Raw genomic sequence first — 27,468 nt, 5'->3', positions numbered from 1 at the left:
ATGAATTAAAAAAAAAAACACACACCAGAAGCATAAATTAGCATTTCTGAAGAGGTGACTGCAGAAAGGCGCTTGCTGCAGTCGGGGGGGGGGGGGGAATATCTCGGGGGCGTCGCCCCTAGTGGCGTGAAGAGGAACTGCAGGACCCCAAGCTCAGGTTTAAGCGGAGAGCCTCGGTTTAGTGGCATGCTAACAACATGCTAGCAGTTATACCGCTTTGTAAACATGGCCGCCGGGCCCAGTTCCTGCCCCCCAAGACAAATATTTAGGGATGACTTGCACAGAGGTGCCTCTGTCTGCTGAACTCAGCTGACCCGCCCCCCCCCCCCCCCCCCCCCCCCCCCCCCCCCCGTATAAAGTCCGAGCCCGGGAGACGGCGTGATGCGGCGCCAGAGCGGGACAGATTCCTCTTTGTTAGCGACGTGCAGGGTGTGTGTCCTTCAGGTGTGGCCTGGATGTGACAGAGAGCCGCCGGCCGTGGCCCGTCTTCACACCTCGGCCTCTGCAGACGGCGGCCCCTGAAACCGCAGCCCCCTTCCCCACGGGCTGGCGCCAGCCTGCGCGGCGTGCAGCAGGGCAGCCGGCCCAATCAATACCCCTGCATTTCCTGTCCATTTGCTCAGGTCTCCTCATTAATAATTACTGCTTGGCGGAGCTTCAGCGGACTGGCTGACTGGGGTGTAGGGGCGGGCGGGCGGGCGGGCGGGAGGGGGGTCGGCGGCGTGACCTTTCCCCGCCCCGGGTCGACTCGGATCACGCCGATGACATCATGTCGCGCGCGCCAACAAAAACAAATATTCACCTGAATTTAACGTGGAGAAAAATAAAACTCAAGATGGGTGAGGCCTTTTACAAGAGCTGACCGTCAGCCTGACACACACACACACACACACACACACACACAATGAGAGCTAACCATCCATCAAAAACATCTTAAAAGTCCCGTCAATAACAAACCAGGTATGAAGATGCATGCACGAGTGTGTGTGTGTGTGTGTGTGTGTGTGTGTGTGCCGCAACCAAGCATAACACCACGGTGAAGTAATGTGTTTTTATTCAACCCCCCCTTTTCTTCTGATCTGACCATTTATGGGCTGTGCAGCTGTACAGTGAGGTCGGCTGCAGAGCCCGAGCAGGTTCTCCCAGTGTGAGCCGTTGCCTGATCCTGAGGGAGTCCATTCGTCGCATGCGGCGTCACTTGTCACCTGCTCGGCCTCCGCGGTCGGGGACGCGCCGGGGCGCCGGCGTGCAAACACACCTGCAGTTTGCGCGTGCGCGGCCAGGACGCCGGGTCATATTTTGGTGATGGCGGAGGCGATGTTCTCCAGGGCGGCTCGAGCCTCGGAGGAGGGGAAAGCCTGGATGGCCTCCAGAGCCTTGTTGCCATGGTAACAGCATAGGTCCACCGCTGAGCTCACGCCTCTCCCCGACTTCACCGACGCCAAAAGCTGTCAAGGGGTTTGGAGAAACAAGGTCTGTGTCAGCGGCGCTTCGGTTCCAGACGTCAACACAGCGGCGGCGCGCTCTTAAAGGGGGCGGTGAGGGGGGTCTGCAGGAGACGGGGGTCTGCAGGAGACGGGGGTCTGCAGGAGACGGGGACCCGCCAGAACTTTCAGATGGAAACATAAAAGGGGCTCTGGGAGGCAGAGCAGAGCCAAAGCTACATGGATGAATAAAGAGGAGCTCCAGCTTGAACAGTGGTTGTGTACGTGAGGGGGTACATCTATGAGTACATCCTCATCAGCATCCCTCAGCAACTCCCTGAGCCCTGCCTCGGCAGCTAGAAGTAGCAGTATTGGTTGTAGTAGTAGTAGTAGTAGTAGTAGTAGTAGTAGCAGTTGTGGTAGTAGTAGTAACAGCAGTAGCAATATTAGTAGTAGTAGTAGCAGCAGTAATAGCAATAGCAGTAGCGGTAGTATTATTCGTAGCAATAGCTGTAGTAGCAGCAGCAGTATTATTATTATTATTATTAGTAGTAGTAGTAGTAGTAGTAACAACAGTAGCAATATTAGTAGTAGTAGAAGCAGCAGCAGGAGTAGCAATAGCAGTCTTAGTGGTAGTAGTAACAGCAGCAGCAATATTAGTAGTAGTAATAGCAGCAGTGGTAGCAATAGCAGTAGTAGCAGTAGCAGTATTATTATTATTATTATTATCAGTGGTAGTAGTAGTAAAGGCAGTAGCAGTAGTAGTAGTAGCAGCAGCAGTAGTAGTAGTAGTAGTCACAGCAGAAGCAATATTAGTAGTAGTAGTAGCAGTAGTAGTAGTAGTAGTAGTAGAAGCGGTAGCAGCAGTAATAGCAATAGCAGTAGTAGCAGTAGCGGTAGTATTATTTGTAGCAATAGCTGTAGTAGCAGCAGCACTATTATTATTATCATTATTATTATTATTATTATTATTGTTAGTAGTAGTAGTAGTAGTAGTAACAACAGTAGCAATATTAGCAGTAGTAGCAGCAGTAGTAGCAATAGCATTCTTAGTAGTAGTAGTAGCAGCAGTAGCAATATTAGTAGTAGTAGTAGTAATAGCAGCAGCAGTAGTAGCAGCGGTATTGGTAGTAGTGGTAGTAGTAGTAGTAGAAGCGGTAGCAGTAGTAATAGCAGTAGCAGTAGTAGTAACAGCAGTAGTATTAGTAGCTGTACTAGCAATAGTAGCAGTAGTACCAGCGGTAGTAGTAGTAGTACTGGCAGTATTAGTAGTATTACTGCGATGCTGCCGTCAACACGCGGTAACCTTTCGCGCACCTGAGATATAATTGTATTTTTGGTATTTGTCTGAACTCCTGCAGCAACGCTGACTTGGGAGACAGAGGAGAGGAAGAGAGGAAAACCAGGGGGAGGAAGTGGAGAGGAAGAGGAAAGAGAGGGAAAGATGAGAAGGAGAGACGAGAGGAAGACTAGAGGGGGAAGAGAAGAAGGAGAGGAGCTGAGGACCATCCAGCAGGTGGAAACGCTGCCGCCGGGTGTGAAGAAGGCTGTCAATCATCCCCCTCTCCTTCCCGTCCCTGCTGAAGGAGATTCTCTCCAGCCTCAGAGTCTCCTCCACAAATATCCCCGTAACCAATCCCTGCCACTCCGGTTTCAGACGGGTACCAGATAACCCCCTCCACCTCCTCCTCCCTCCTCCCGCTCTGCAGTTTCACACTCCGAGCTGACTTTGGGAAAAGAGGATGTCCAAACTTTGCGTAACCGCGGGTGACGGGGAGAAGAAGGCGGCGTCTTTGTCTCCCTCCTCCTCCTCCTCCTCAGCAGAGGAGGAAGGGGTTTGACGGTCGGGGCCGAGCTCACCTTGGCGTAATCCGTCTGGTTCCTTGGGGTCTTCGCCTGGTGGAGAGAAAGGAAGAGACGTTTAAAAAAAATTAAAAAAAAAAAAAAAATCGCGGCGATATCTTTTCCTGATCCCGCTGCCGTGGCAACAAGGAGCGGCAGGGGACGGGTCTTTTCAAGTCCCGAGTGAACGCCGCTTCAAGGCCGGACCCTCCGGGGGCCTCGTCTCCCTCCTCGGTCCTCAAAATTAATATTTTCAAACCCAGCGGTGGGATTGATTGACGCTCCGGCCGTTGCCTGGTGACCACCTGGAGCCGGCGAAAAAAAAGCGCCGGCGAAATGACTACCCGCCAGGGGTAATTGTCAGGTGCGAGAGGGGCAGCCATCGATCTTCTCGAAGAGGATGTGTGTGTGTGTGTGTGACGGTGACCTCTGAAGCGGTCTCAAGGTCGCCCGATTCCGACCGTACCTGTTGCAGCTGCTGGTGCCACTTCTCCTGTCCGACCATCTGGCGGTGGAAAACCACAGGGGCGGCGCCAAAGCAGAACGGCGCCGGCTCGCCCACGCCGCTCCGCACAAACGGCTGGAGGTCAGAGTTTAACTGCAGGGTTGAGGATGGAGAGAGAGGCCCGTCAGCCATCAATCAGCGCCGCCGTCAATTAAACCCCACGGCCAATTAGAAAACAGGAAGACGCCGCCGGCGACCCGGCCGCGTTCCCGACGACCCCCGTTAATGAGCAGCGGCGAGGAGCGGGCCGGCGAGGAGGACGCACCTCCTTCAGAGGATCCGTTTCATCCCATGCTGAGTTTCCCGGAGGCCCGGCGGGGAGACGGGGGCGCAGCGGGAGACGCGGCGCTTTGAACGAGATCATTACGGAGCACTTCTCCGATGGCGTTCAAACGGCGAGCCAATCAGCCGCCTCGCCGCCATTCATCAGCGCGTTTTTCGAGACTCGCTCGGAACCGCGGCGGATCGTCTCTAACCTTCGGCGGACGTTCTCCCCCCGCCCCCTTCCACTTCATTACGGGGGGACACGGGAACAGCCCGCGACCTTCGCTTTGTGCCGACGGTCGGTTTTGGAGCTAACGTGGCTAACCGATGAGCTCGGTCCACACGCGTATATCCTGCGCCGTGATTGGCTCAGAGAGACGAGACGTCGGTGGTCATCCCTCCTCTTCATCCGGTCACGCGATGACGTGCTAACTTGCTAGGCTACGCTAATCCATGTGTGTAGGTCACCGGTTCCTACCTTGTGGCCCAGAGACAAGTGCTTGCCGTACTCGTACGCCACCCTCTGGGACTTCTTCTCGTGGCCGGCGAGCTCCATGGCGGCCTGGCAGCTCTTCGCTAGCAGCGCCCCGTGGGACAGGAACGTCTGCTCCTCCCACGCAACTACGTCCACGCCGCCGCTCGGAGCGGCGTTCTCCTGCGGAACCCGAGGAACCGCAGGCGATTTTACTACCGGGAGAAAATTCAGCCCGATACTTGTCGTTGGGGGAAAAAAAAAAGGGCGGGGTTTACCTCAGCGTTGTTCTCGTAGTAGACCCCTTGGACCAGGTCTCCGATGGCGCCGGAGATCAGCTCCACCACCTGGTGAGCGGGGAAGGAGAGAGCGAGGTGTTTACCACGGCCGCGGGTCACGTGACCGCCGGACCGAAACATGGCCGCCTCGTTAACGCGGCGGTCCGAACGAGTCGCATCATCACGGACAGGCCGCTCAGCTCAGCCGTGACACGTGGAATTAAGAAGACTTATGATCCATCTTCAACCCCCATCTCCATCTCCATCTCCATCTCCATCAGAGGTGAAGCAGAGCGTCGCTTTCAACAGGTTCAGCCGACGAGTCTTAAAGCGCGGAGCATCAGGGGCGGGACGAGACCCGCTGCTCATTAGGAGGACTTGGGGGCCGGGGGAAGGGCTCCATGTTCTCCTGCCTGGTTCCAGCCAGTTCATTGAAGACTGTAGAAAGCCAGAACGGTTGGACGTCTGGAACCCGGCAGCCGACCCGGTGATTGACAGCCGACCCCGTGATTGACGGCTCTATTACCAGGGGTTCGATATCCACTCAGGATGATCAATGCGTGATGGTGGATGTGGTGGTTCAGATGAAAAATACTGCACGGTTCCAGATGTGACAGCTTCCCCTCTGATTGGTTCACACCTCACCTTGGCTCCGCCCCCAGCCCCCCCAGGTGTGTGTGTGTTGGGGGGGCAGATTACCGCCGTGCTCTCGGTCCAGGAGGGACGCTCCTGCTCCTCCCAGACGTCCTCCAGGTAACCCGACGCAGCGGGAAGAGACCGAGGAAACCCGAGCTTCGCCCACAGACCTGGAAGGACAATGTGCCTCCAGAGTTACTGCGGCGTCTCTGCCTGCCAGAGGAACGGGGGGGGGGGGCTTTTTTTGGAAAGTATCAGATAAGCCCCCCCCCACCTCATCCTTACTCGATTCCCAAATCCAGCCGGATTGTGTTTTGCAGACGGGCCAGCGAGGGGGGAAGAAACCCGAGCTCAATGGCGGGATTACTTTACAGCTCATACGAGCGGTGGCGTTGGTTACCTCTCAAGGCCACAGCGGCGGCGGCGGCGGCGTTCCCTCCCCCACCCCAAAGAGAACATCCTGACCTGTAACTAACCCACCCCCCCGTCAAACACACTGGTTTCAGTTTTTATTTTCCCTGTCCGGCTGCAAAGGTTCCTCCGCCGCCCTCCACCACTAGGGGGCAGCGTGGGAATAACAGCTAGCACGGTTAGCGGTAGCGGTAGCGGTTACCTTGGTGTTGTTGAGCTGGGCAAGGCCCGTGCACGCGTTGGCGAGGAGGAAGTCGCCGCTCAGGACGGCCATCTTATTCCCGAACTCCATGTCCTTTAGGGGCCCGTCGGAGGTGGTCAGCTCCTTCAGGTCCACGATGCCGCGGTGCACCAGGAACGCCGTGTGGATCAGCTCGGTGATCTCCGCCAGGTTCCTCTGGCTGCGGGCACAGAGCAGACGCGCGGATTGGATTCTGCTCGCCGCCGCACAGAGGGGAAAACACGCCAGGGATTAGACCGAGACGCACAAAAGAAAAAAAAAAAAAAAACCCTGCAGTGTGCAAGAATCATTTATGACACTGTTGTTGCATCCAGGCGAATTCCCCGCTGATTTGTTTGTATTTCGGGGAGGGTATTTTTTTAAAAAAAAAACAAGTCGCCCAACCTGGCGGTGCATCTGGGAGGATAAAAATCGAAAAATTCACCGTTAGCAAGTCACGGCTATTTCTTACGACGGGAGGCGAGAGAGACGCGAGGCTGAGTGAATAGGGGCTTTCAGGGCGGCCTCGTGGGCCGGGGCTGGGGGGGCGGATGGGGGGTGGATGGGGGGGTAATCAAATGTTGATTCAGTCATTGGCGGGGGATAATTAGGCCCCTCTCCATATGGAGCGAGCTCGCCGCGCTGCGACAGGAGGGATCCATCCAGACAGGGTCGGCTGCGCTGATGGCCACTTACGACCTTCTTTCAAACAGCCGCGAGAAGCTGATGAGCCCCGCTCTGCTGCCGAGTGCGCACACACACACACACACTTCACTCGCGCCTTGTATGTAGCCAGGTAATTGCCATGTTCGACGTTTATATATATATATATATATATATCTTTTTTTTTTTTAAAAAAAGAAGATGTGATTAATTCAATAATGCCCTTTTTTGCCTCTCAATCACAACCATTGTCTGCTGGGCTCCTTCCACTGGGGGGTATCAGGGCAAAAACAACCCCCTCCACACACACACACACACACACACACACACACACACACACCTCCACCTCCATCCACCTCCATCCAACCCCCAGCAAGGGAGAGTTGATAAGTTCAGGGATTAAATATGAAGAGAGGCGATGCAACAATCGCTGATTCCCGAAGTGGCGGATGCAATCGACAGGTTAGGAGAGGAAAGGAGGGGAGGAGAGGAGGAAGGAAGAGAGGAAAGGAAGAGAGGGATGAATGGAGAGGTGTAAAGGAGAAGGAGAGAGAGGAGCCAACAAAGAGCTCATCAATGTTTTTAGTCAAATTCCCCCCCAGTGGATGCCTTGTCAAAGTCCACACACACACACACACACACACACACGCGCGCGCACACACACACTCCCGACCTTCCATCCCGGCAAACGTTTCCTTTTTTCGTCTTATACTGACAAAAGTCTAACTGATGTTAATAAATTACCTGTTTTTCTAATATCCATTAATTTTCAGCTGACAATCTAATGGTTGTTCCTACTGTTATTCTTGAAAAAAAAAATTTAAATAAAATAAAAACACCCGAACCCCCACCAGCCTCAAGCACTAGATGACATCATCAAACTGCTGTTTGACTGACAGCCCCTGAATCTCCATGGGATGAATTTTCTCGTGACACTTGTTTTTACTCTGAAAACACCTTCTCGCGATCCACTTCCTGTCACGTGACTCGGCTTCCTCCTCAGGTGGGCGGGGCTACGGCGCGGCGCTGCCTGCTGTCAATCAAACCCCCCCCCCCCGACCCGAAGACATGACGACTGCGGCGTGAAACGCCTCCCCCCCCCCTTCATCCTCCACCTTCGGCTCCAGACACACACACACACACACACACACACACACACACACACACACACGAGAGCTCTTGTTATTTTGCATCCGGCTAAAAAAAGCCGAGGAGCGTTTCTATTTATTTTATCCTTCTTTTTTTTTTTAAAAACAGAGGAAAAAACAAAGGAACTTTAATTCAGAAGACGGTTCCAACCTCCTGAACACAAAGCGCTTCTGAGCCGAACCCCTGCTGCTGCAGCCTGATCAGGAGCTACGGGGCTGCAGGAGGAGGGGAAAAGGAGGGGTGGACGGGAGGAGGGGGGGGTGCAAGGGGTCCAATGTATAAATAGCTTTGGTGCCTGGTTGCATAGCAACTGATGCCATCTCGCTGAGGCGGAACGCCCCCCCACCACGCCCCTCGTCCTGACTGTTCTGTTCCATTTTCCTCCCTCGCCTGCGGCGCCTGCCTCTCGCCATCAAACGCAGGCTGCCGCCAGTTCGGCCGGGCCCGCCCACCGGGGCGCGCGCGCCGCGGCGCCTTCGCCGTCCCCCTGAGAAATCGGCGCCGTCGAGCTGAACGGACCCCATCTATGCATCCACCTGTCGGTCTGAGCGCGCACCTTCCACTGGAAGATTTGGGGGAATAATCAATGTCAGGCGGCCGGGGGGTGTTTTACAAATGCCGGCTGTCAGATGGGAGGAGACCATCTCTCCGGAGGTTTCAATCACCCCCACCTCACCCCCACCTCACCCCCACCTCACCCCCACCTCCGCCTCCAACGCACCCCACACACCCCCATCCCTCTATCTCACTATCAGCGGAGGTGCTAATGAGCACAGGAGAGGTGAAGGGGAGCACTGGAGGGGGGTGGGGGGGGGAGATGGTGCAAATGAGGTGATCAAGTCATGCTGTCTCCAAGTGTGTGTGTGTGTGTGTTTTGGATGATTGGTGCGCTGAGTGAGGGAATGCAGGCAATGGTGACTTGTGACTCCGGGTCAGAGTGTAACGACTTGCCCCGCGGCGAGATGAGAACCCGCCGCCACGCCTCGGCCTCGCCCGGCCCTGCAGGACCCTGACGGCGCGTTTGGTCCAATTAGTTCTATTAGGACGATGCTGCACACACACACGTGCACACGCAGTCACACACACACACGCACGGGCCGTTTGCCAGCCTGCAGTAAGAAAGAAGCCATTCATGCAGCCGGTGAGCAGCCAAACATAGCTGTCACTTCTGGAAAACACTCGGCGCGCACACACACACACACACACACACACACACACAGAGTTGCACGCGCGCGCACACACACACACACAGTCGCACGCGCGCATACACAACATGTGGAGTAAAAGAGAGCAGGATGGGGGTGGGGTTTGGATTCAGGGTGATGACTGACTGATGATGACGCAACATGAGGAAAAAAACAGATGTCCAATCAGAATGCTCCCTGTGAGGGACCGGAGAACGTTAGAATCACAAAACCTGAGCTTCCATTCCTGCACCATTGCAGCTTTAGGACACACACACACACAAACACACACACAGCAGGAACATCAATAGCATGCCGCTATAACCTATTGACCTATAGATCACCTGTTGCTAACTGGCTAACATGAGCTGCAGCGGCGCATTTGTTTTTGTATTTCATCTTAAACCGGTGATTATGGAGAACCCAGTAGTGGTGGTGTGATGACCATGAGGTGGCTACCTGGGGTAGATGCCGCTGACCATGTCCTGGTCAGTGAGGTCCGAGGCGGCGCCGCTTGGCCCGGCGGCTTTGGACAGAAGCAGGACGATCAGTCCTCTCATCTGGAGGTTGTTCTTGCTGTCGTAGACGAAGCCTCTGCAGGGAAAAACATTCACACAAGCACAGATGACTGGACCGCCGTCGGGGAACACGTTCCACCGCCTGGTGGACAAGGAACATCCTGAGCGCGGAGAAGGAGGAGGAGGAGGTTATCTAGCCAGGTGCTAACAGGGCAGTGCATCTGAAAGTTGCACTCTACGAGGGAAGCTAACAGGAAATGGATGCTAGGTTCATGCTGTTGTATTTAAAATGCACTATTTTCGGTAAAACTTTGATACGACCCCCTGGGGCGTCCACCCACATCCTAGTCAACACAGAATTTCCGTCAACCCCGTACTGTATCCTTCAGATGCCGGGTGTTAATCGCTCATTTCTTGATAATCCCTGCTATTGACATCCCTGACTTCAAAATGGCTGCTGCATTTTTCTACTTACGGGGCTGACATCTATGGTTATGGATCACCGATGAGACGATCGATGGCCGATAGATAAATACGACAGGCCAAACACCCAGATCTGGACGTCTCTGAAGCGCACTGCCGGTAGTCCCGGTGGAAAATGGATTGGAACCCAGCAGCTTTGCAGCACGAGTATTTTTTTTTTCCCTTTGGACGGGGGTGGAACCCCCCCCAGCCCAGCGGGAGGGGGGCTGCAGATTAAATATCGCTTTCCTCTCTCAGGGGACGGGTTAGCCTGAGCACCTCTAATCCTGTCCCTACGGTTACCCCCCCACCGCCCCACCCCAGCTCCATGAATCACCCTCTCGTTGGGGGCTCTGGGGGCAGACAAGGCGCCACACCCCCCTCCAGACACCCCCCGTGAGATGGAGCATGAAGAGAGAGAGAGAGAGAGACGACGGCCAGTTGGGAGCGCGAGAGAAAAATGGCGGCAGAAGGGAATAGGAGTGATTTACAGAGCTGTGGGGAGGAGGGAGAGCAAACATGGCCTCCAGAAACACGGCTGACCTTCTGAGGTCCGTTTACGGCCTCGCCGGTTTTACTACCGATGTAGCATCACGGTTTGAGAGGAGGTTTGGAGTGGCCTGAGGCCGAGGGCGGAGCAGAATTAACATTCGTGTCAACGTCCACGCCGGCGTCAGTCAGTCAATCACAGGCCGGGGACCGAGGTGGCCGTGGAGAAGGCGAGACGGGGAGGAAATGAAAACGGGCGATCGATAAAGTATCTGATTAACTTAAACATCGGTTTAAGCAAAGTACAAATGATGTGAGCGACCCAGCGGAGTACAACTGTGCCACCTTGAAAGAACATACTACATGGTACTTGGTACTACACAGTGATGGTGGTGATGGAGGTGGGGGTGGGGGTGGGGTGGGGGGGGGGCTCCACCTTGTGGCTTCCAAGCCTGGTGTGGCCGGTGGATCTCGAATGAATCATCGGCGGCAGAACCGTCACTCAGAGAGACCGCAGTTACGGTGTGTAACTCCAGATAAATGGTCTACACTTGTACACTAAGTTACATTCAGACATACTGAATAAGCGAATGGTGTCTTGCCTGTGGACAACACACAGGAGGTGCCGGGGAATGAGCCGCCAACCTTCCGACTGGATGGACGCTCTCCATCGAAGCCCCACGGTGCAACCAGGATTGGTGGGAAAAGGTCCCTGGTTTGATTCCTTTCATGAACTAGGTGCTCTCTTTGTGGGATCTCCAGGTTCTCCATCTTTCTCCCATAGTCCAATGGCAGTCACTGGGTTCACTGAAGACTTGGGCACAGGTATGAATGATTGGTTCTCTCTATTTGTGGCCCGGTGATTGAAAGCTGACCCGTCAAGGGTAAACCCTGCCTCTCACATGGTCGCAGCTGGGATTGAACTTGATCAACGGAAAACCAATGGTGACAATGAATGAATGAACGAACGGTATGTAATTCACAGAATGACAGCACTTTAGGGTTCACGACTTGTCCTCCAGGGGTGATTTGGCATCTCGGGGAAAAGACTCGTGAAGGGAAGCCTCCTCCTGGTGACTCCAGACTCAAGAAGAAACACTAGGAGGCCACCAGGCCTCAAGTTCGACACTTAGAATGACTCTTTCGATCAATACATGGGAACAGATATCGGGGGGGTTGGGGGTGGGGGTGGGGGGTGGGTCTAGTCCCAGTCCAACTCTCAAGGACTGAGTGAAGTTCCTCCTCTGGAGGCCACAGTCCCCCACCGCTCAGACGGCAGCCTTCGCGGCCAAGTTAGCTGAGCTGCACTTTTTCAGAACGAAGGAAAGGGAAAACCGAAACCCGAGCCGGTGAGGGTCTGCCTGTCTGCTATTGTGGATATTTTTATCTGCCGTTCGTCTCAGGGGCTGAGACACAGTGGGAAATACGAACCGGCCGACCCGAGCTGACGGCGAGGAGTCAGACTGTCAGGAGGTCCGCCACCCCGCCGCTCGCTACAACGCCCAAATGGATGGTCATATCAGATTTAGGAGTATAGGTTATTACACCCTTGGGCTACGGTTTCCAACACGCCCGTCTGCATGGCTGGGTTGAGTCTGAGGACTCTCTCTGGTCGCTCTCCTTCCTATGTTCTCCATCCTGCCGGCCTCCAAAAACCACCTTCTCTGGAATTGTCTTCTTCCAGGAACTTGAGATATAGATGACTTCCGGTATAGAAATGGTCAATGGGCTTCTGATTGAGATGTTTTGTGTCCAGGTAAAGGTGTCTGAGGCGAACTTCATCCATCTTGGACTGATTTCATCACCATGGCAACCAGGAAGCGCCAACATCCGATTGATCGGGCCATTCGCGCCACCATTCTTTCGGTGATGTTTTTAGGAGGCCCTGAATCAAGCAATGCAGACAGACTATTCTTGCCTCTGCAAGTGGCATTGTGATTGACAGTTGACCCTTCCGGGTCAAACCCGAGTTCCTGACCAATCACAGCTGAGATCGGAGCAGTATGGAGAAGGAACGAATGACTTCATGAAGGGGTCTCGTTCTCCAACAAACAGCGGGCTTTTTTTCCTGACTTGCTGCGAATCCTGCATTTTAGTTCGTTTTCACCCCTTCTGGTCTGTCACTAAAAACGCCAAAGTGACTGCAACTGAGATGCCAAACCAGAGCAAACAACTCCTCTGAATCTTGTGAAACGGCTCGGTTCAGGTTACGGGAACGGGCCGGTCTATAGATTCCGTTTGCTCCCGATCGTATTTCGGCTGAAGAGAAATGTCGCGTCAAAACAAGGTACCCGGAATTTACCACATCTGTGATCTAGAGACCCCGTCATCATCATCTTCATCAAACCGGTCTAGTTAATTGCAATTCTCCCGCCGTTACGGTTTAATTGCTGGGTTTCTCATAAACTGGCACATGACTGGAGGGTGAAACGACAGGATGGAGATGAGTCGGCCATTAGAGGCATCACTTTGCGTTTCCTGGGATGAACGCTCGATTCTGGTTGGAAACCTGTAGCTACGCTAACGGGCAGCAGGGGCGCAGATCGGATCTAGATAGAGATGTTACACAAACGTACAGTGTCACGGAGAAAAGACGATTTCAGGCTTGCTGAGAGAACGACGAGGCAACGGAAACCGAGGGGGGCCGAGAAGGACCAATCTACCAATCCAAGACGGGGAACCTTGAAAGAACAAGGAGAGAACCTGGCATGAGAACATTAAGACTCAAGACCAGGGTCAATCAATCCATTTGGACCCGTTTCCCCACCGTAAACACTGGCAGCCACACAACCCTTTTGAAATTTAAAATAAATTAACACGGCATGTAACGCTATTTTTTTGGCCTTGATGCTATGTATAAGCGAAATATGTGAAATGTTTTTAAATCAATAAAAACAACTGCAGAGAAAACGAAATTAAATTTCTGCATGCAACGAAACATTTTGAACTCCCACAAAAAAGACGTTGGATTGAAGGTTACGTTTAAGCAAAAACTCAGTGTCTATTTGGGTCATGGGAATTTAAATTATCCACCGGCAGCAAACCAAAAAGTATGCTGTCATCCTTTTCCCGGCGCGTGTAGTCGCTTCTTAAGAGCAACCAAAATATTTTAACACATTTTATTTAGATTTTACAATATCACCATAATCTTCAAATTTACATTTTAAAAATGCACAAAGTAAGATAACGTACACTTTAATTAAATACTTGCTCAAAGATATACCCTGGTATAGATGGAGAATCTGTAGAGCCACCGGAATCGAACTTTCCTAAATGGAAAAAAAAATAGAGCACAAATATCTGGGACCTGTCTCTTACAACCGCCCAAAGTTCTCCTCTAACAATGACGAGATCATCAGGAAGTGTCACCAGCAGCAGTACCTGCATTTGAGGTCAGCCGCACAATCCGATTACTATTCATCGAGAATGTAATGACCTTCTCCTTCACCTGCTGGTTCTATTCCATCACCCAACACGACAGGGATCGACCAGAGCGCACCACCTTGGTTTGCTCCAAAATAATTAGGCCACCCCTGAGACCTCTCTCCCGCTTTCATAACACTCAAATATTAAAAACAGCCAAAAAGATCCTCTTAGACCAGCGCCACATCGTACACTCGGCCTTCGATTGACTCCCCTCAGGTCGCAGACTCTGCTGCCCCGCCTGCAAAACCCAGAAGACTTACAATTTGCACAATTCTGTAAAGTAACTTATACACAGGACTGTCTCAGAAAATTAGAATATTGTGATAAAGTTCTTTACCTTCTGTGATGCAATTACAAAATCAAAAATGTCATACATTCTGGATTCATTACAAATCAACTGAAATATTGCAAGCCTTTTATTATTTTAATATTGCTGATTATGGCTTATATCTTAAGAAAACTCAAAAATCCTATCTCAAAATATTAGAACATCATGAAAAAGTGATTTTTCTTTTTTTAATTGCACTACAGAAGATAAAGAACTTTATCAAAATATTCTAATTTTCTGAGACAGTCCTGTATATATATATGTATGTTATTCATCGTAGTTGATGCTGCTACCCCATGTGCCCTCCAATTGCCATTCAGGTACAAATAAAAGTTTTTTCTGATTATGATTCTTATTCATCTGGACAAAACATCTGGACAATTTCCAATGAACTTTCTGCACGTTTTTGGACTCTGGTAAAGAGCTCCACAAAGAACAGAACATTGAGACTCCACACAGAAAAGCCACCCGATGGACGAGAGCCATGTACATTCACACAGCGTTATAGGGAGCATTAAAGTGTGATATTTAGACGACAACTGATTAGAATTTTGATAATAAATCCATCATCAATGGCATGACAATCCCCCCACGTCCGTCTCGGAGGTGAGGCTTCATCTGAGGCATTTTTCATTTATTTATTTGGTTGGGACAGTCCATGTTGATGAACACACATGAGACCTGCATGTAAACACACCACTCCGGATTGTAGCCATGGGCTAATTTTCATTCGGTTGTCCCACAGTTGCGCTCACAAACACACTCTCATTGATCCTGACCTATTGTACATGTTTTTAGTGGTGGGGGAAACCGGAGTACCCGGGGTAAACATGCAAAAATGCAAACTCCACACAGGCAGGCTCTGAACCCGGGACCTTCACTTCACTTGTCAATCACAGGCTCAGGGTATAAATCACGTCAAAGCAACGTCACCTCATGTCACTGACGTAATTACTATGACATTACGCTTTTCCTTCAATGACCTCTAATCAATATTGGGGTATTTATCGCTGCGCGTTTCGCCTCTTTTGGCCTCTCCGGGCACCCGTACGGTACCGCCGGAAGGACGGGGCGCGTGAGCAAAAGTTCACCTGGCGGTCTTGAGTAACGGGTGGCGCGTGCCGACCAACTTCCGGACGTGCATGGCGACGTTGCTGAGCTCGTCGCTAAGCAGACAGCGAAGACTCATGAAGGACGTTGGGTAGCCGACGATCTTCTCCGCGTCCGACACCACCTTGGTCCAGTTCGACGGCTCCGGTCCCGAGAACAGGCTCAGCGCGCGTCGGGACCCGGAAGCGCCGAGGATCCGCAACCGCGCGGCTGGGAACATGGTCGCTCCCCGGCTCCGGGACGTCAACCGGACGACTAGAGAGTCCCGTACGTCCGCGGCGCCATCGCCCCGCCGTCCAGTCACAACTCGCCGCGGGGCGAACCGGTCCGTCTCACCGCTCACGACGAGCGGACACACAGCGCGCCGCCATCTTTGATGACGCAAGTACAGCGTCACAAACGTGGGCACGCGGCCCGGCCCTCTTCGGCTGAACCAATGAGGGGCGGCGGAATGCCGCTGCCGCAGATTCGGTCTGACATGTCATTATTATCATTATTATAAAAAAATATGTTTTTATTATTATTATTATTACGTTAATTAACTTTATTGCTTCTCATATCTTATTATAAATATTAATCATTTATTATTTTTGTGCTCTTGCATGACGTCAGAGCCGAAACCCCGCCCCCTTGTCACGTCAAGTTGCCTCGATTAGGTCAGTTCTGATTTGGAAATATATGTATTTTTCAATACATGCACGAATAAAACATAAACAGACTGGCAAACAGGACTTCAGTGCCTTGTTCATTAATCCATTGTCTGAAGCGCTTATTCTGTTTACTATGTGGGGTAATTCCAAGTGTCACTGAGGAAGGGGCGGGGTTTAGCCAGCTGTCAATCACACACACACACACACACACACACACACACACACACACACACACACACACACAATAAACAGGGTTGACAGTGAGAGTAACAAACAGCAACAAAGACGTCAATGAACTATGGATTTTGTGCGTGTGTGTTTCCGGCGTGGAGCAGACACGAGTGGATACACCACCACAGGATCCGTGTAGATTAAGCCTTAACGGTCCGAATATCAGAGTGAAACCAAGATATTATGGGATGTGAAGGATTATTTTGATTGACAGCTGTGATAGACGTGTTCAGTCTATCAATAGCTTAATTAGCCATTGTCAAGTGTTGTGTCATCAATATATTGATCGATAAAAAGTTACCTGCTTTCTCCCTACCGTTGTGTTTTTTTCCTCGATAATTCATAATTTCGATTAATTTACATTAATTTTCCTTTATTACCTCAAAAGACAAGCAGGTGCGTTCACGCCACCCTGCTGACGTCACTACACTCGGGATTCCACGCGCTCGCGGGTTACGGAAACCGGAACCGGAAAAGCAGGTGACACCTGGGAGGGCGTGCGTGGGTTGATGGAAAACAAAAACAAAAACAAAAACGAAAACAAAAGCTCCGCGCGCACTTTGAGCAAGGCACGCAAGGGTGACGTGCACAGGCGTCACCCCGCGCACTTTTCCAACGATATCGCGGGAGCAAACACCCACTATAAACACTACGCGTGCACGTACGTGCGTGCGGGCACCTGTTAGGGGGAAAGCGAGCAGCGGCGGCGCGTCATATAATGTTTCAGCGGACGCCCCTCCCCCTGTCTGCACCCCACACCTCCACCCCCAACCCCCTACTCCCACTCCCACTCCCCCCCCCCCCCCCCCCCCCCACGCCAGCTCTCCTTTGACTCGGAGGACAGAGGCGGCTCGCCACTGGCGCACGGACCGCGCACGGGCACGGGAGGAAAGATGGCTGACTGCGCCGGGCACCGCGGCCCCACGGCGGCATCGCCGGCGCCAGACGGCGCGCTGAGACGCTGCGAGACGCCCGCCGCCTGGAGACTGTAAACACCCCCCTCCTCCTCCTCCTTCTTCTCCTCCGGCTTCCCCCTCCGCTCCTCCGGCTTCCCCCTCCACCGCAAATATTGACAGAAGTATCAGAGAGGAAACATGGCAGAGATGGAAAAAGAGGGCAGACCGCCGGAAAGCAAGAGGAGCCGGAAACCAGCTCACCCGGTGAAGAGGGAGATAAATGAAGAGATGAAGGTAAAGGGGGGGGTGCACGGTGCGTGTGCGTGGGAGGGGGTCCGGCTGAATGTGATTACGCGTGGACCGGTTGTGCACGTCTGTATATGCGCAGGCACATCGTCCCCCTCCTCCCTCCCTTCTTCCCTCCCTACACGTCTTCCGCCACCCTCTCCGGTGGAAGCGGTTCCACGCACGCAAGGAGTACTTGATTCCACGCAAGTTCTTTTGTCAGTGGAGGGGTGGGGGAGGATGCGGCACCGGCGTGGAGGGGAAACGCGCCGAAGGGGGAACGGAAAATCCCGCGCGTCAGTGAAGGCGTCGTGGACGGTGCACGAACGGGAGAGATCAATAGGGGGGACACTCGTCCATCACACCGAGCGGACGCGTGTGTGCGTGTGTATGTATGTGTGTGTGTGTGTCCGCGTTTTTGGAGCGGGTCTACCCACGGTGTGCATGCATGCATGCATGCGTGTGTTTGTGTGTGTGTGTGTGTGTGTGTTCCCAAGCTGCCCAGAGGCGTGTGTTCCAGATGTGCGTCTGTCTTCCTTACGCGCTCCACCAGAGCACATTGCACCCCCCAACACACACACACACACATACACACACACACACACACACACACACACACACACACACACACACCACGCACACACACACATACACTCACACACCGCTGGATCTTACTGTACCCCCCCATCTTGCACCGCCCGTGTCCGTGGGCTTCCGTGGCCGGCGTGACGCCCGGATCCACGCCGTCAATTGTGCAGGAGAAACACAAAGTGTGTGTGTTTGTGTGTGTGTGTGTGTGTGTGCGTGTGTGCATTTACCGGCGGGCACTGCGCGCGCGCTTTGTCTCCTACCTCCTCATTGTTTGGACACGTTCGGCACCGGGAGTCGCGTGCACCCGGTCGCACGCGTGTAACCGGCGCAGTTACTCGCGACAATAATACGTGATGGAAGATTAACACTATTATTATGAATGTCGTGGAAGTGTGTGTGTGCGTGTCCCTGGGTGCGTGTGTGTGTGCACCGGCTCCCTACCGAGTCCTGAAACAACCCCGGTATAAAGCCATTGTGTGTGTGTGTGTGTGTGTGTGTGTGTGTGTGTGTGTGAAATAAAAGAAAACCCGGACGGGTAAAGGAGGGCATTTCCTCCGTGGGGGTGAAAACGCGGTCCGTGGGAGATCGTGGAGCCGCATCATCAGCTGAACTGCGTTTTTTTTTTTAATCATTGTGTTACTTAGTTGGGTCTCACCCCCCCCCCCACTCCCCGCGTGTGTGTGTGTGTATGTGTGTGTGTGTGTGTTAGTGGGGTGGGGGTTAAATCAGAAACACGATAAAAATTAAATAGATCTGTCAAGCTCAGTTAAGCCATCCCGCTGATGTGTGTGCGTGTGTGTGTGTGTGTGTGTGTGTGTGTGTGTGTGTGTGTGTGTGTGTGTGTATGGGGGTAAGGGTGGGGGGGGCAGCGTCTTCTCACAGAGAGAATTGATTATTTCCCTGGAAGCCACTTGATTTAGTCTCTGTGGGGCATTTAAAGTGTGTGTGTGTGCGTGTGTGTGTGTGTGTGTGTGTGTGTGTGTGTGTGTGTGTTTTCACAGCATCATTTAGCCCCATGATTTATTCCACGCCCCGACCCGATTTCCTCCTTGTGGATGGTGGCGGGTGTGGGGGGTCTTGGGGGGGTCCTCTGGCACCCACCCATGTCTGCAGCAGCATCTTATTTTCCGTGTGTGTGTGTGTGTGTCCCTCCAGCTGCAGGTCTTGGGTGGAGATGTGGAGCGTGGAGATGTTTGGAGGCGTCATCACAAAACTTAGACCCCCCCCACCTCCCCACACACACACACACACACACACACTCACACATGAAAAAAATCCACTGTGTCGATAACGGGTGGGGGGATTTACTGATTTATGTGGTTACGGTGTCAAAACAAACCAAGTTTGATCGTCTGCTGCCGTGCAGCCTTGGATTTCATCACACACGTGCGCGCACACATACACACACACACACACACACACACACACACATACACACACACATCCACAAACACAATGTGCTGCTTTGATTTTTACAGTGAGGCTGAACCTGACCTGCAGCTTTTTTGTACGAATGTGTGTTTCACCTGCAGGTTCTATAAAGTTGTACTTTTTTTTAAATGCACCGTCGAACCACACACACACACACACACACACACACACGCACACACACACACACACACACACACACACACACACAATGTGCCGCTTCGATTTTTAAAGTGAGGCTGAACCTGACCTACAGCTTTTTTCACAACTGTGTATTTCACCTGCAGATTCTATAAAATTGGGACTTTTTAAAATTTTTTGTATGCACCGTGGAACCACACACACACACACACACACACACACACACACACACACACACACACACACAATGTGCCGCTTCGATTTTTAAAGTGAGGCTGAACCTGACCTGCAGCTTTTTTGTACGAATGTGTGTTTCACCTGCAGATTCTATAAAATTGGGACTTTTTTAATTTTTTGTATGCACCGTGGAACCACACACACACACACACACACACACACACACACACACACACACACAATGTGCCGCTTTGATTTTTACAGTGAGGCTGAACCTGACCTGCAGCTTTTTTGTACGAATGTGTGTTTCACCTGCAGGTTCTATGAAGTTGAACTTTATTTTTATGTGCACCGTCGAACCACACACACACACACACACACACACACAGATAATGTGCCGCCTCGATTTTTACAGTGAGGCTAACCTGCAGCTTTTTTGCACGAATGTGCATTATACCTGCAGGTTCTATAAAGTTTTCCTGTTTTTAATTTTTTTAAACGCACCGTGGAACCACACACACACACACACACACACACGAGCACACACACGCCCCGGTATGTATGTGTCCCCGGCCTCTTTCATCCTGCACGTTCTGAGCCCGAGGCACGGAATAAAAACACGGATGCACAATGCGCTCCTGTGAGGGGCCGGGCCCCGTCCGAGGAACAGTCCGGCAGTGTTTCCCTTCATGTGCGGCGCTGCAGAGCGAGTCCTGGCCGCCACTCAAGGGAGGAGGTGGAGCGAAGGTGGAGAGGGGCACGGAGGAGGCCGGGGTAGGAATGTACGCAGCCCCCGGCTGGAGGAGCTGCAAAAAAAAAAAAAAAAACAACAAAAAAAAAAAACTGCAACCCGAGCGGCGAAGCCGGATCGGATGTCGAGGAAAGGCGAGGGAAGCGCGAGCGGAGGAGAGGGAGAGGAAGAGAGCGAGGGAGTGGAAAAGGAGGAGGTGGAGGGATCAGGAGAGGGGAAACTTGGCACGTGGATTGAGGAATTTTATCACGGCCTTCAGCGGCGAGCTCCGGTTTCCACCGATGAGGTGTTGGGTTCGTGGTCGGTTGTGTGTGTGTGTGTGTGTGTGTGGGGGGGGGGGTCGCCATGTGCAGAACCAGGATTTAAAACAGCGTCGTCGCTCGTCTCCTTTGCCCTCTGACGACCTCCATGCGCTAATGCTGACCGAGAAGCTCCGGTGTTTGGGGCCGGCCGCCGCCTTGTACCGCCAGACACATCCCGGTTGCCGTGGAGACCCTCATAACTGACCGTGCAGTTCGGTCAGCATGTATCCGGCGCGAGGGGGGAATGCTAACTTTAGCATGCTAGTCTGTTTGGAATGACTGACGTTGCAGGTGTATTTTTACCTTGTTAGCACTTGTTAGCATATTGACGACAGGGTGTTTTGGCTGATCCTCATCCAGCGAGCCGCCCCCATTTAAATTTTTCTTTTTTTGGCGCCTGAACAAAAATCTCTTCTTTGCGAAAGTCGCCTTGTCAATCAAAAACTCTCAGCGCGACAGGAACAAGCCTTCAGGGACTATCTCAGTCCGTCACCTCCTGAGTGGGGACGGGATCAGAGGTCGAGGGTGGTCATGGTGGGTGGTAGCGGTGTGTGTGTGTGTGTGTGTGTGTGTGTGTGTGGGTTCGGATTCCAGGGCAATCCATCACTGCGCAGAAGGTTTTCAACCAGAACGCGCGATCGCTAATGACTTCATCTGTCGTGGGGTCTCTGCAGAATGGATGGTGGAAGCGGAGGTGTGACATCTCGTGATTGACAGCTCCTCGATCCCAGGGAAACAGCGGGTTGATAGACGACCGTCACGTGGCCTCGTCCTCCGTTTAGCATGTTAAGTTGCGGGGCAAACCCCCCCCCCCCCAGCTGTTCACCCCCTCCAGATGAAGAGATCGGCTGTAACGTAAAGGCATCTATAGCTGCCTCCTCTTCCTCGGCTCTCCCTGGAGCCGACAGAGCCGCTTTGATGAGCTGCCAGGCGGGATTAGATTCCACTCTTAATAATACCCACAGTTTCTCCGAGTAGCGGGGTGACACAGGGGACAGGAGGGTGGGGTGGGTGTGTGGGTGTGGATGGGGGTGTGGGTTCAGAGACGCTCTCAGATGCTGTGGGGTTTTGCAGCTGCGCCGATTCACTCCGGAGAAACCCTCATCTCACACCTGCCGGAAGGAGGACTCGAAACAAAAACGAACCCGTCGGAGATTAATATCCAACTGTTGCAAAAAATGCTAAGCTAATCCGCCTCATGTCAGGATGGCGGAACGCCGCCCCCAACAGCCAACGTGCCTCCATAGTCCGCCTGGTTTCATGGAGGGTTTGTGTAGAGGTTATCTTGGGGTTTCCAAGGTCAAAAGGAGGGGACTGGCTGCAACTCCCAAGGTGTCCAGTAGGGGGCGCTGTGGCGGGAGCGGGTTCTGGTGTCAATCGAAACTCTGTGGGCGGGGTTTTTCCTGGTTCCTTCGGTGCTGGAACAGAAAATTGCACCACTCTGCAGTGGAGTGCCTAGGCTAGGCTAGGCTAGGCTAGGCTAGGCTAGGCTGATCCAGCCGAAATAAGGTGTGTCAGTCAGCTCTAGCCTGATGGTGTCACGAAACTAGAAACGGAGGGGGAAATAATGACTGCGGACACCACGGAGGGGAACAACAGCGGCTTCCAAAGCAACGGGGGTTGCCATGCCAACTCGGCTCTCAGGCCACCGGAGCCTCCTCGCAAGCCTCTCTCCTACGTTTAGCCCCGCGATAAAAAACAAAACGTGATTTTTCTTCCTGCAGGCCTGCCTCCGGCTTCATAGGTGGCTTCCACGGGAGTGATGTCATGGTTGATACATGTGGGCCGGGGGTTCCAGGTGTCCTGGAAGAGAACCTGGGCTTGATGTGGATCGGCGTGGCAGAAGAAGAAGTAGGAAACATCAGGCGGTGGGTGGCTGGAGGCCGACCTCCGGCGCAGACGTTGAAAGTCCACATGGCCCGAAAAAAAAAGCTCCTCTCCAGACACACGAGGCCACAGCTGCGAGTGGGATATTTAAAATCTGGTGTTTCCTCCGTCTCGAGCCAGACTTCCTGTTTGCAGGGAGAGCGAAGCGGCGGCGGCGGGCTGCTCTGCACATGCTGCCCGCCGCCGCTGCTCAGCGAGAGCCTGCCTTTACCTTACAAATCAGCTGAGAGTCGAGTACGCCGACTGGCTCCTCGCCACTTTGACGCCAGCCACGAGATCCTTTTTTATTTTTCCCGTAATTGACATTTAAGCGCTTGGCGTCGCCCGGAGCGGCGACGGCTGCGAGGAGATAATTTACCCGGCGAGAAGCGAACGGCTGTAAAACCAGCGAGCCGACCTGCGTCCTGTCAGTTTGACGCTAATGAAGTTCTCCGGCTGGCCGGGACGAGGCGGAGCGCCGGGCAGACGGTGCAGAACGCGCCATGCGGCGTCTCTGCGAGGCGGCGATAGCGCTGAACAAGCTGTTGCCGAGCGCTAATTGACAGTTATGTCACATACCTGCAGATAAATTGGCCCAAAACTGGGCTACGGGCGTAAACCGGCAGATAATTAAGGAAAACAACAACCATCCCGTCGCGCCGCCACGTAGCGGCGTTCCCGTCCGTCCGGTAAGCGAACTGACCCGCTCATGGCGCCGCCTTCCGGCAGCCGGCGGCGTTTTCGGTTTGAAAACCTTGCAAATGTGCGACATCTGCAAGGTTACCATTCTGATTTAGGCACCGCATGCATTTTCATACATCTGCGTTAACGGCGTGCACGGCAGGACGCCGTGCCGCTCTCCGCGAAAATGGAGGAAAATGTAAATTTACGGTAATGGAACGGCTGAATTGCATCCGGCAGCGCTTTGAAAGTGGTGTTTTCTCAACCCAGAGGTGTCGTGTCTACTTTTAGCGCTGTACTTGTACCTCTGTGTACAATGTGAACGCAGATTCCTGAGGTTGTGTTCAATTTCATCCTAATAACTGTTTAGTTACCGTGTCTGTTTTCAGTGGATGGTCTCTGTTGGTCAGGTGGGGTTTTCAAGCTCGGGGGGGGAAACTGATTGGCTGCAGCTCCAAGCTGAAAGCGCAGCTCAAAGTGTTTCCGGAGGGAAACTTTCGATGTGTTTCCGCTGTCCGTCTGCACGGGCCAACTGAAACGGGCTCCAGAAGTGGAAAGACTTGGAAACGCCTCCGTCTCAGTCGCCGTTGAGACGGGAAAATGCAAGCGAGGCTGCATTTTCCCTGTCTTTCGGGCGGGTAGACCAGATCAACAATGGCGAATACTCCAGAGCAGCGGTGCCCAATGTTTTTTGCACCAGTTTTATGCATTAAAATGTTTCTGCGGACGGGTTAGAGGCGCAGGGGTTCAAATTATTGCACTATAATATCGATTCGGTATAATGTCGAGTCTGTTTGTTTGTTTAGAAGTTTATTAGGACAGTGTACCTTAAAACATAAGACCTTAAAACACTTGATAGCCTTAACTTTGACACTATATTTTATTGTATTTCTTATTCTCCTCCTTCCTACTATTATCTATTATGTTATGTTTTACTTGAAACTCTGGCACAACAATTTCCTTCGGGATATATTAAGTTGTTCTTATTCTTATTATTCTTGTTCTTACAATTACATTAAGCACAGAGGCAGAGATGTTTGTACCAGATTGTAGCTCATAGCTAATTTCCATCTGTAGTCCTGGACAATACAAATATAAAACTGTACAAAATAGACAATATGTATAAAATATACAGATAGGCAATAAAATAACTGTACAATATATAAACAGGCAATAAAATATGTATTTTGCAAGTTGAAAGCGCTATTGTTGCTGTCGTCGATGGGAGCCCTGAGCTTGTTTCCCCGCAACTTGACGGTTCCATCTGGGAGTGATGGGAGATAGTGAGACTCCGATTTTGTTACGTATATATCCAGTCTACTCCATAGTCTTGTTAAATGCTGCTTTCTTTTTGCTGGCAGTCTGCAACGTTTCTGCGGTCTCATCATTTGCTCCTCCCGAGCTCTGCAGCAAATTTTATTTCTGGCTCCTTTTTTTCAAGGGCTAGCTTGTGGTAGCTGACGATTGAAATGGCGCGACTGAGTTAAGTGCGGCAGTAGGGCGAAGACGGAAACAGTCCTTTAAGATCCAAACGTTTAAGATCAAAATAAGATCCGGAATGTCTAACAAAGAATCTAGAATTTGTACCAAGAACGATCGAGTGATCCATGGGTTGGGAACCCCTACTCTAGAGCGCTTCTCTTGCTTCAGAGTACTCCAAAGTACTCCATTGCCCGTGTTACTCCCTCTATTCATCAGAAAGTAGGTCATAACAACAAGAGCGGACTCGGGAGTACTCCAAAGTACTCAGGAGTACTGCCCATGTCCCTCACTCTATTGATCAGGACAGGAAGTAGACCATAACAACAATAGCGGACTCCGGAGTACTCCAGAGTATTCAGGAGTGCTGCCCTTGTTCCTCACTGTATTGATCAGGAAGGGTCTCTGTGCACCTCAGGATGGGTAGACCAATTCCAGAGTACTGCTTTTGTCTCCAAAGTACACGAGAGTTCTGCCCGTGTTCCTCTCTCTATTGATCAGGAAGTAGACCATGACAACAATGGGCGACTCCAGAGTACTTCTCATGCTCCTCACTTAATTGAAAAGGAAGTGTCTACCTATGTGTGGATGGGTGGACCATAACAACAATGCCGGACTCTTAAGTACTCCAGAGTATTCCAGAGCACTCAGGAGTACTGCACATGTTCCTCACTCTATTGATCAGGGAGGTTCTCTATGCACACCAGGATGGGTAGACAGTAACAACACTGACCAACTCCAGAGTACTCCAGAGTACTTCATTTGTCTCCAAAGTACTCCAGAGTACTGGTTGTGTTCCTGCCTCTATTGATCAGGAAGTAGACCATAACAACAATGTCTGACTCCAGAGTACTTCTCATGCGCCGCACTTTCTTGAACAGGAAGTGCCCGTGGATGTGCAGGTGGGAAGACAAGAGTACTGCCCATTTTCCTCACTCTATTGATCAGGAAGTAGACAATAACAACAGAGGGGGACTCCAAAGTACTCCCGAGTACCGTGTCTGTGGAGGTTTTTAGTCATCCAGGTCATGGGGAAATGTTGTCTTGAGTTTCTTCAGAAACTCAAGTGCAGGAAGATTTCGACAAGAAGCCAGAGTACCGCCCATGTTCCTCACTCTATTGACCAGGACGTAGACCATAACAAAAATGAGAGGCTCTAGAGTACTTCAGGGCGCAGCTTGTGCTCCTCACTTTATGGAACAATAACTGTGTCTACACAGCTGGATGGACAATTAGAGCAATGACAGTACTCTGGAGTACTCTGGAGTACTTCATCTTGCATTCCTCAGCGCCAAAAACAAGGTGCCACCTTCTGGCCCGGCATGCTCACTGTAGCGTTTCTAGTGTCTCCAATGAAAACGACATCATTTGTACATGGAAGTATTTGAACAAGGCGGCTGAAATTGAAACAGGTTTAAACGGTCGTCCCTCAGAAACCCAACGGGGCAGAAATCCGTCACAGGAACCGTGGAAATGTCTGAGGGGATGGAGATGATTGTCTCCAGGAGGGCGATTGATCAAATTCCACGCCAATGAAAACACAATCAGTTGACTCGGCGGAGAAAGAGCGGCATTTTTCCCGAGATAAAGATGCTTCTTACCTCCGGGATAAATATCCGGTTAATTTGGAGGTTGAAGGTATATTTTGCATTTGGCGAACGGCCTCCATAACGTTGGCGCTGATGTTCAGCTGTTAGCCGGAGGCTGTTTCTCCATTAAGGAGAATTAACTGATTCACTCCCCGGGCTATTTCTCAACAAATCATCGCAGAAATACCGAAGATAAAACAAACACCGGCGGAACACGAGCAGCTGGATTGGAGCTGAGAAGATCAGCCGGAACGACGGCACATACTGAGCTGCTCACTTCGGGCCGCAGAACATTATTATTGATCCGTATTGTGTGCCAAAGTGCGAAGAAATTTTTGGACAGATATGAAACGGAAATTGCCGGCTAGCTAGTTGAGAGTCCAAAAAGAGTCCGTTAAGAGTCCCAAAAAACAGTCGGGAAGTTCACTCAAAATGAGGTGTGAATGGTTGAATGTCTTTACATGTGGCCGGCTCTTTGATTGACAGCTGATAGGTCCAACCAATCCAGGTCCTGGAATGTTCCTCTCCTGGTTCCTCCCTGGTGGGTTCTCACTCGCGTCTCCGTTCCTTGTCTTTGCGCCGCAGAGCTTCGCCGAGAACACCATGAACGAGCTGCTGGGCTGGTACGGTTACGACAAGGTGGAGCTGAGGGACGCCGCCGACGGCCTGGACATCGGAGAGACGCCGCAGCACATCTCCGTCCTCAAAGGTACGGAGATAGCCGGGGTGAACGTTCACGTTCCGGATGGTCCGAGCGCTGTTTGCGACGTCTGTTTGTTTCTGTTTCACCGAAGAAACAGAAACTGTCTGATCTAAGTCCAACATTCTTGTCTCTTATTCCAGAAAATACACATTCAGTTGGTGTTTCCAGACACTATGACACCACACACACACACACACACACAACACAACACATTGATGCAGCTGCAACTCTGGTTTGGCTGAGAGATGTGTGGCTGCAGCCGAAGTGTGACACACACACACACACACACACACAAACAAACAGGGCGTCATGGAGAG

The 27,468-nt window shown here is 52.0% G+C and overlaps 2 protein-coding genes across 5 annotated transcripts in view; one reads left to right on the top strand and one right to left on the bottom strand.

Moving 5' to 3' along the window:
- Window positions 1-1,037: 1,037 nt before the first annotated feature.
- Window positions 1,038-15,851, bottom strand: pdss2 (prenyl (decaprenyl) diphosphate synthase, subunit 2). Its single transcript, XM_086150498.1, has 8 exons — window positions 15,363-15,851; window positions 9,508-9,642; window positions 6,035-6,233; window positions 4,786-4,854; window positions 4,514-4,690; window positions 3,733-3,864; window positions 3,285-3,320; window positions 1,038-1,448 (listed from the first exon to the last, which is right to left on the bottom strand). The coding sequence occupies exons 1-8, from the start codon at window positions 15,599-15,601 to the stop codon at window positions 1,293-1,295; spliced, it is 1,143 nt and encodes a 380-aa protein (XP_086006624.1). The 5' UTR covers window positions 15,602-15,851; the 3' UTR covers window positions 1,038-1,292.
- Window positions 15,852-17,106: 1,255 nt separating this feature from the next.
- Window positions 17,107-27,468, top strand: part of sobpa (sine oculis binding protein homolog (Drosophila) a) — a 30,070-nt gene continuing 19,708 nt past the window's right edge. For all 4 annotated transcript variants that reach the window (XR_015106471.1, XM_086150495.1, XM_086150494.1 and 1 more), the window contains exons 1-2: window positions 17,107-17,452; window positions 27,034-27,157. Coding sequence is in view for 3 of the 4 variants with exons in the window: in XM_086150495.1 (XP_086006621.1) it covers window positions 17,357-17,452; window positions 27,034-27,157 (220 nt within the window). In the remaining variant the exon portion in view is untranslated. The remainder of the gene's footprint in view (window positions 17,453-27,033; window positions 27,158-27,468) is intronic.

The sequence above is a fragment of the Fistularia commersonii genome, chromosome 8, assembly GCF_037954325.1.
Source record: "Fistularia commersonii isolate RoL2024-O1a breed Wild chromosome 8, RoL_Fcom_v1.0, whole genome shotgun sequence".
In the NCBI taxonomy this organism is placed as follows: Eukaryota; Metazoa; Chordata; class Actinopteri; order Syngnathiformes; family Fistulariidae; genus Fistularia; species Fistularia commersonii.
Note: the sequence above shows the minus strand (reverse complement) of the source record. Positions and strands in the feature narration are given on the sequence as shown.

What these genes read in the sequence shown, in the direction of transcription:
- pdss2 (XM_086150498.1), bottom strand. Translation starts at nt 15,601, where the DNA reads ATGTTCCCAGCCGCGCGGTTGCGGATCCTCGGCGCTTCCGGGTCCCGA. An exon ending in CCCAGCTCAACAACACCAAG is followed by an intron (nt 4,855 to 6,034) that starts GTAACCGCTACC and finishes CCCGCTCACCAG; the next exon opens with GTGGTGGAGCTGATCTCCGG. An exon ending in ACTACGAGAACAACGCTGAG is followed by an intron (nt 4,691 to 4,785) that starts GTAAACCCCGCC and finishes CGGGTTCCGCAG; the next exon opens with GAGAACGCCGCTCCGAGCGG.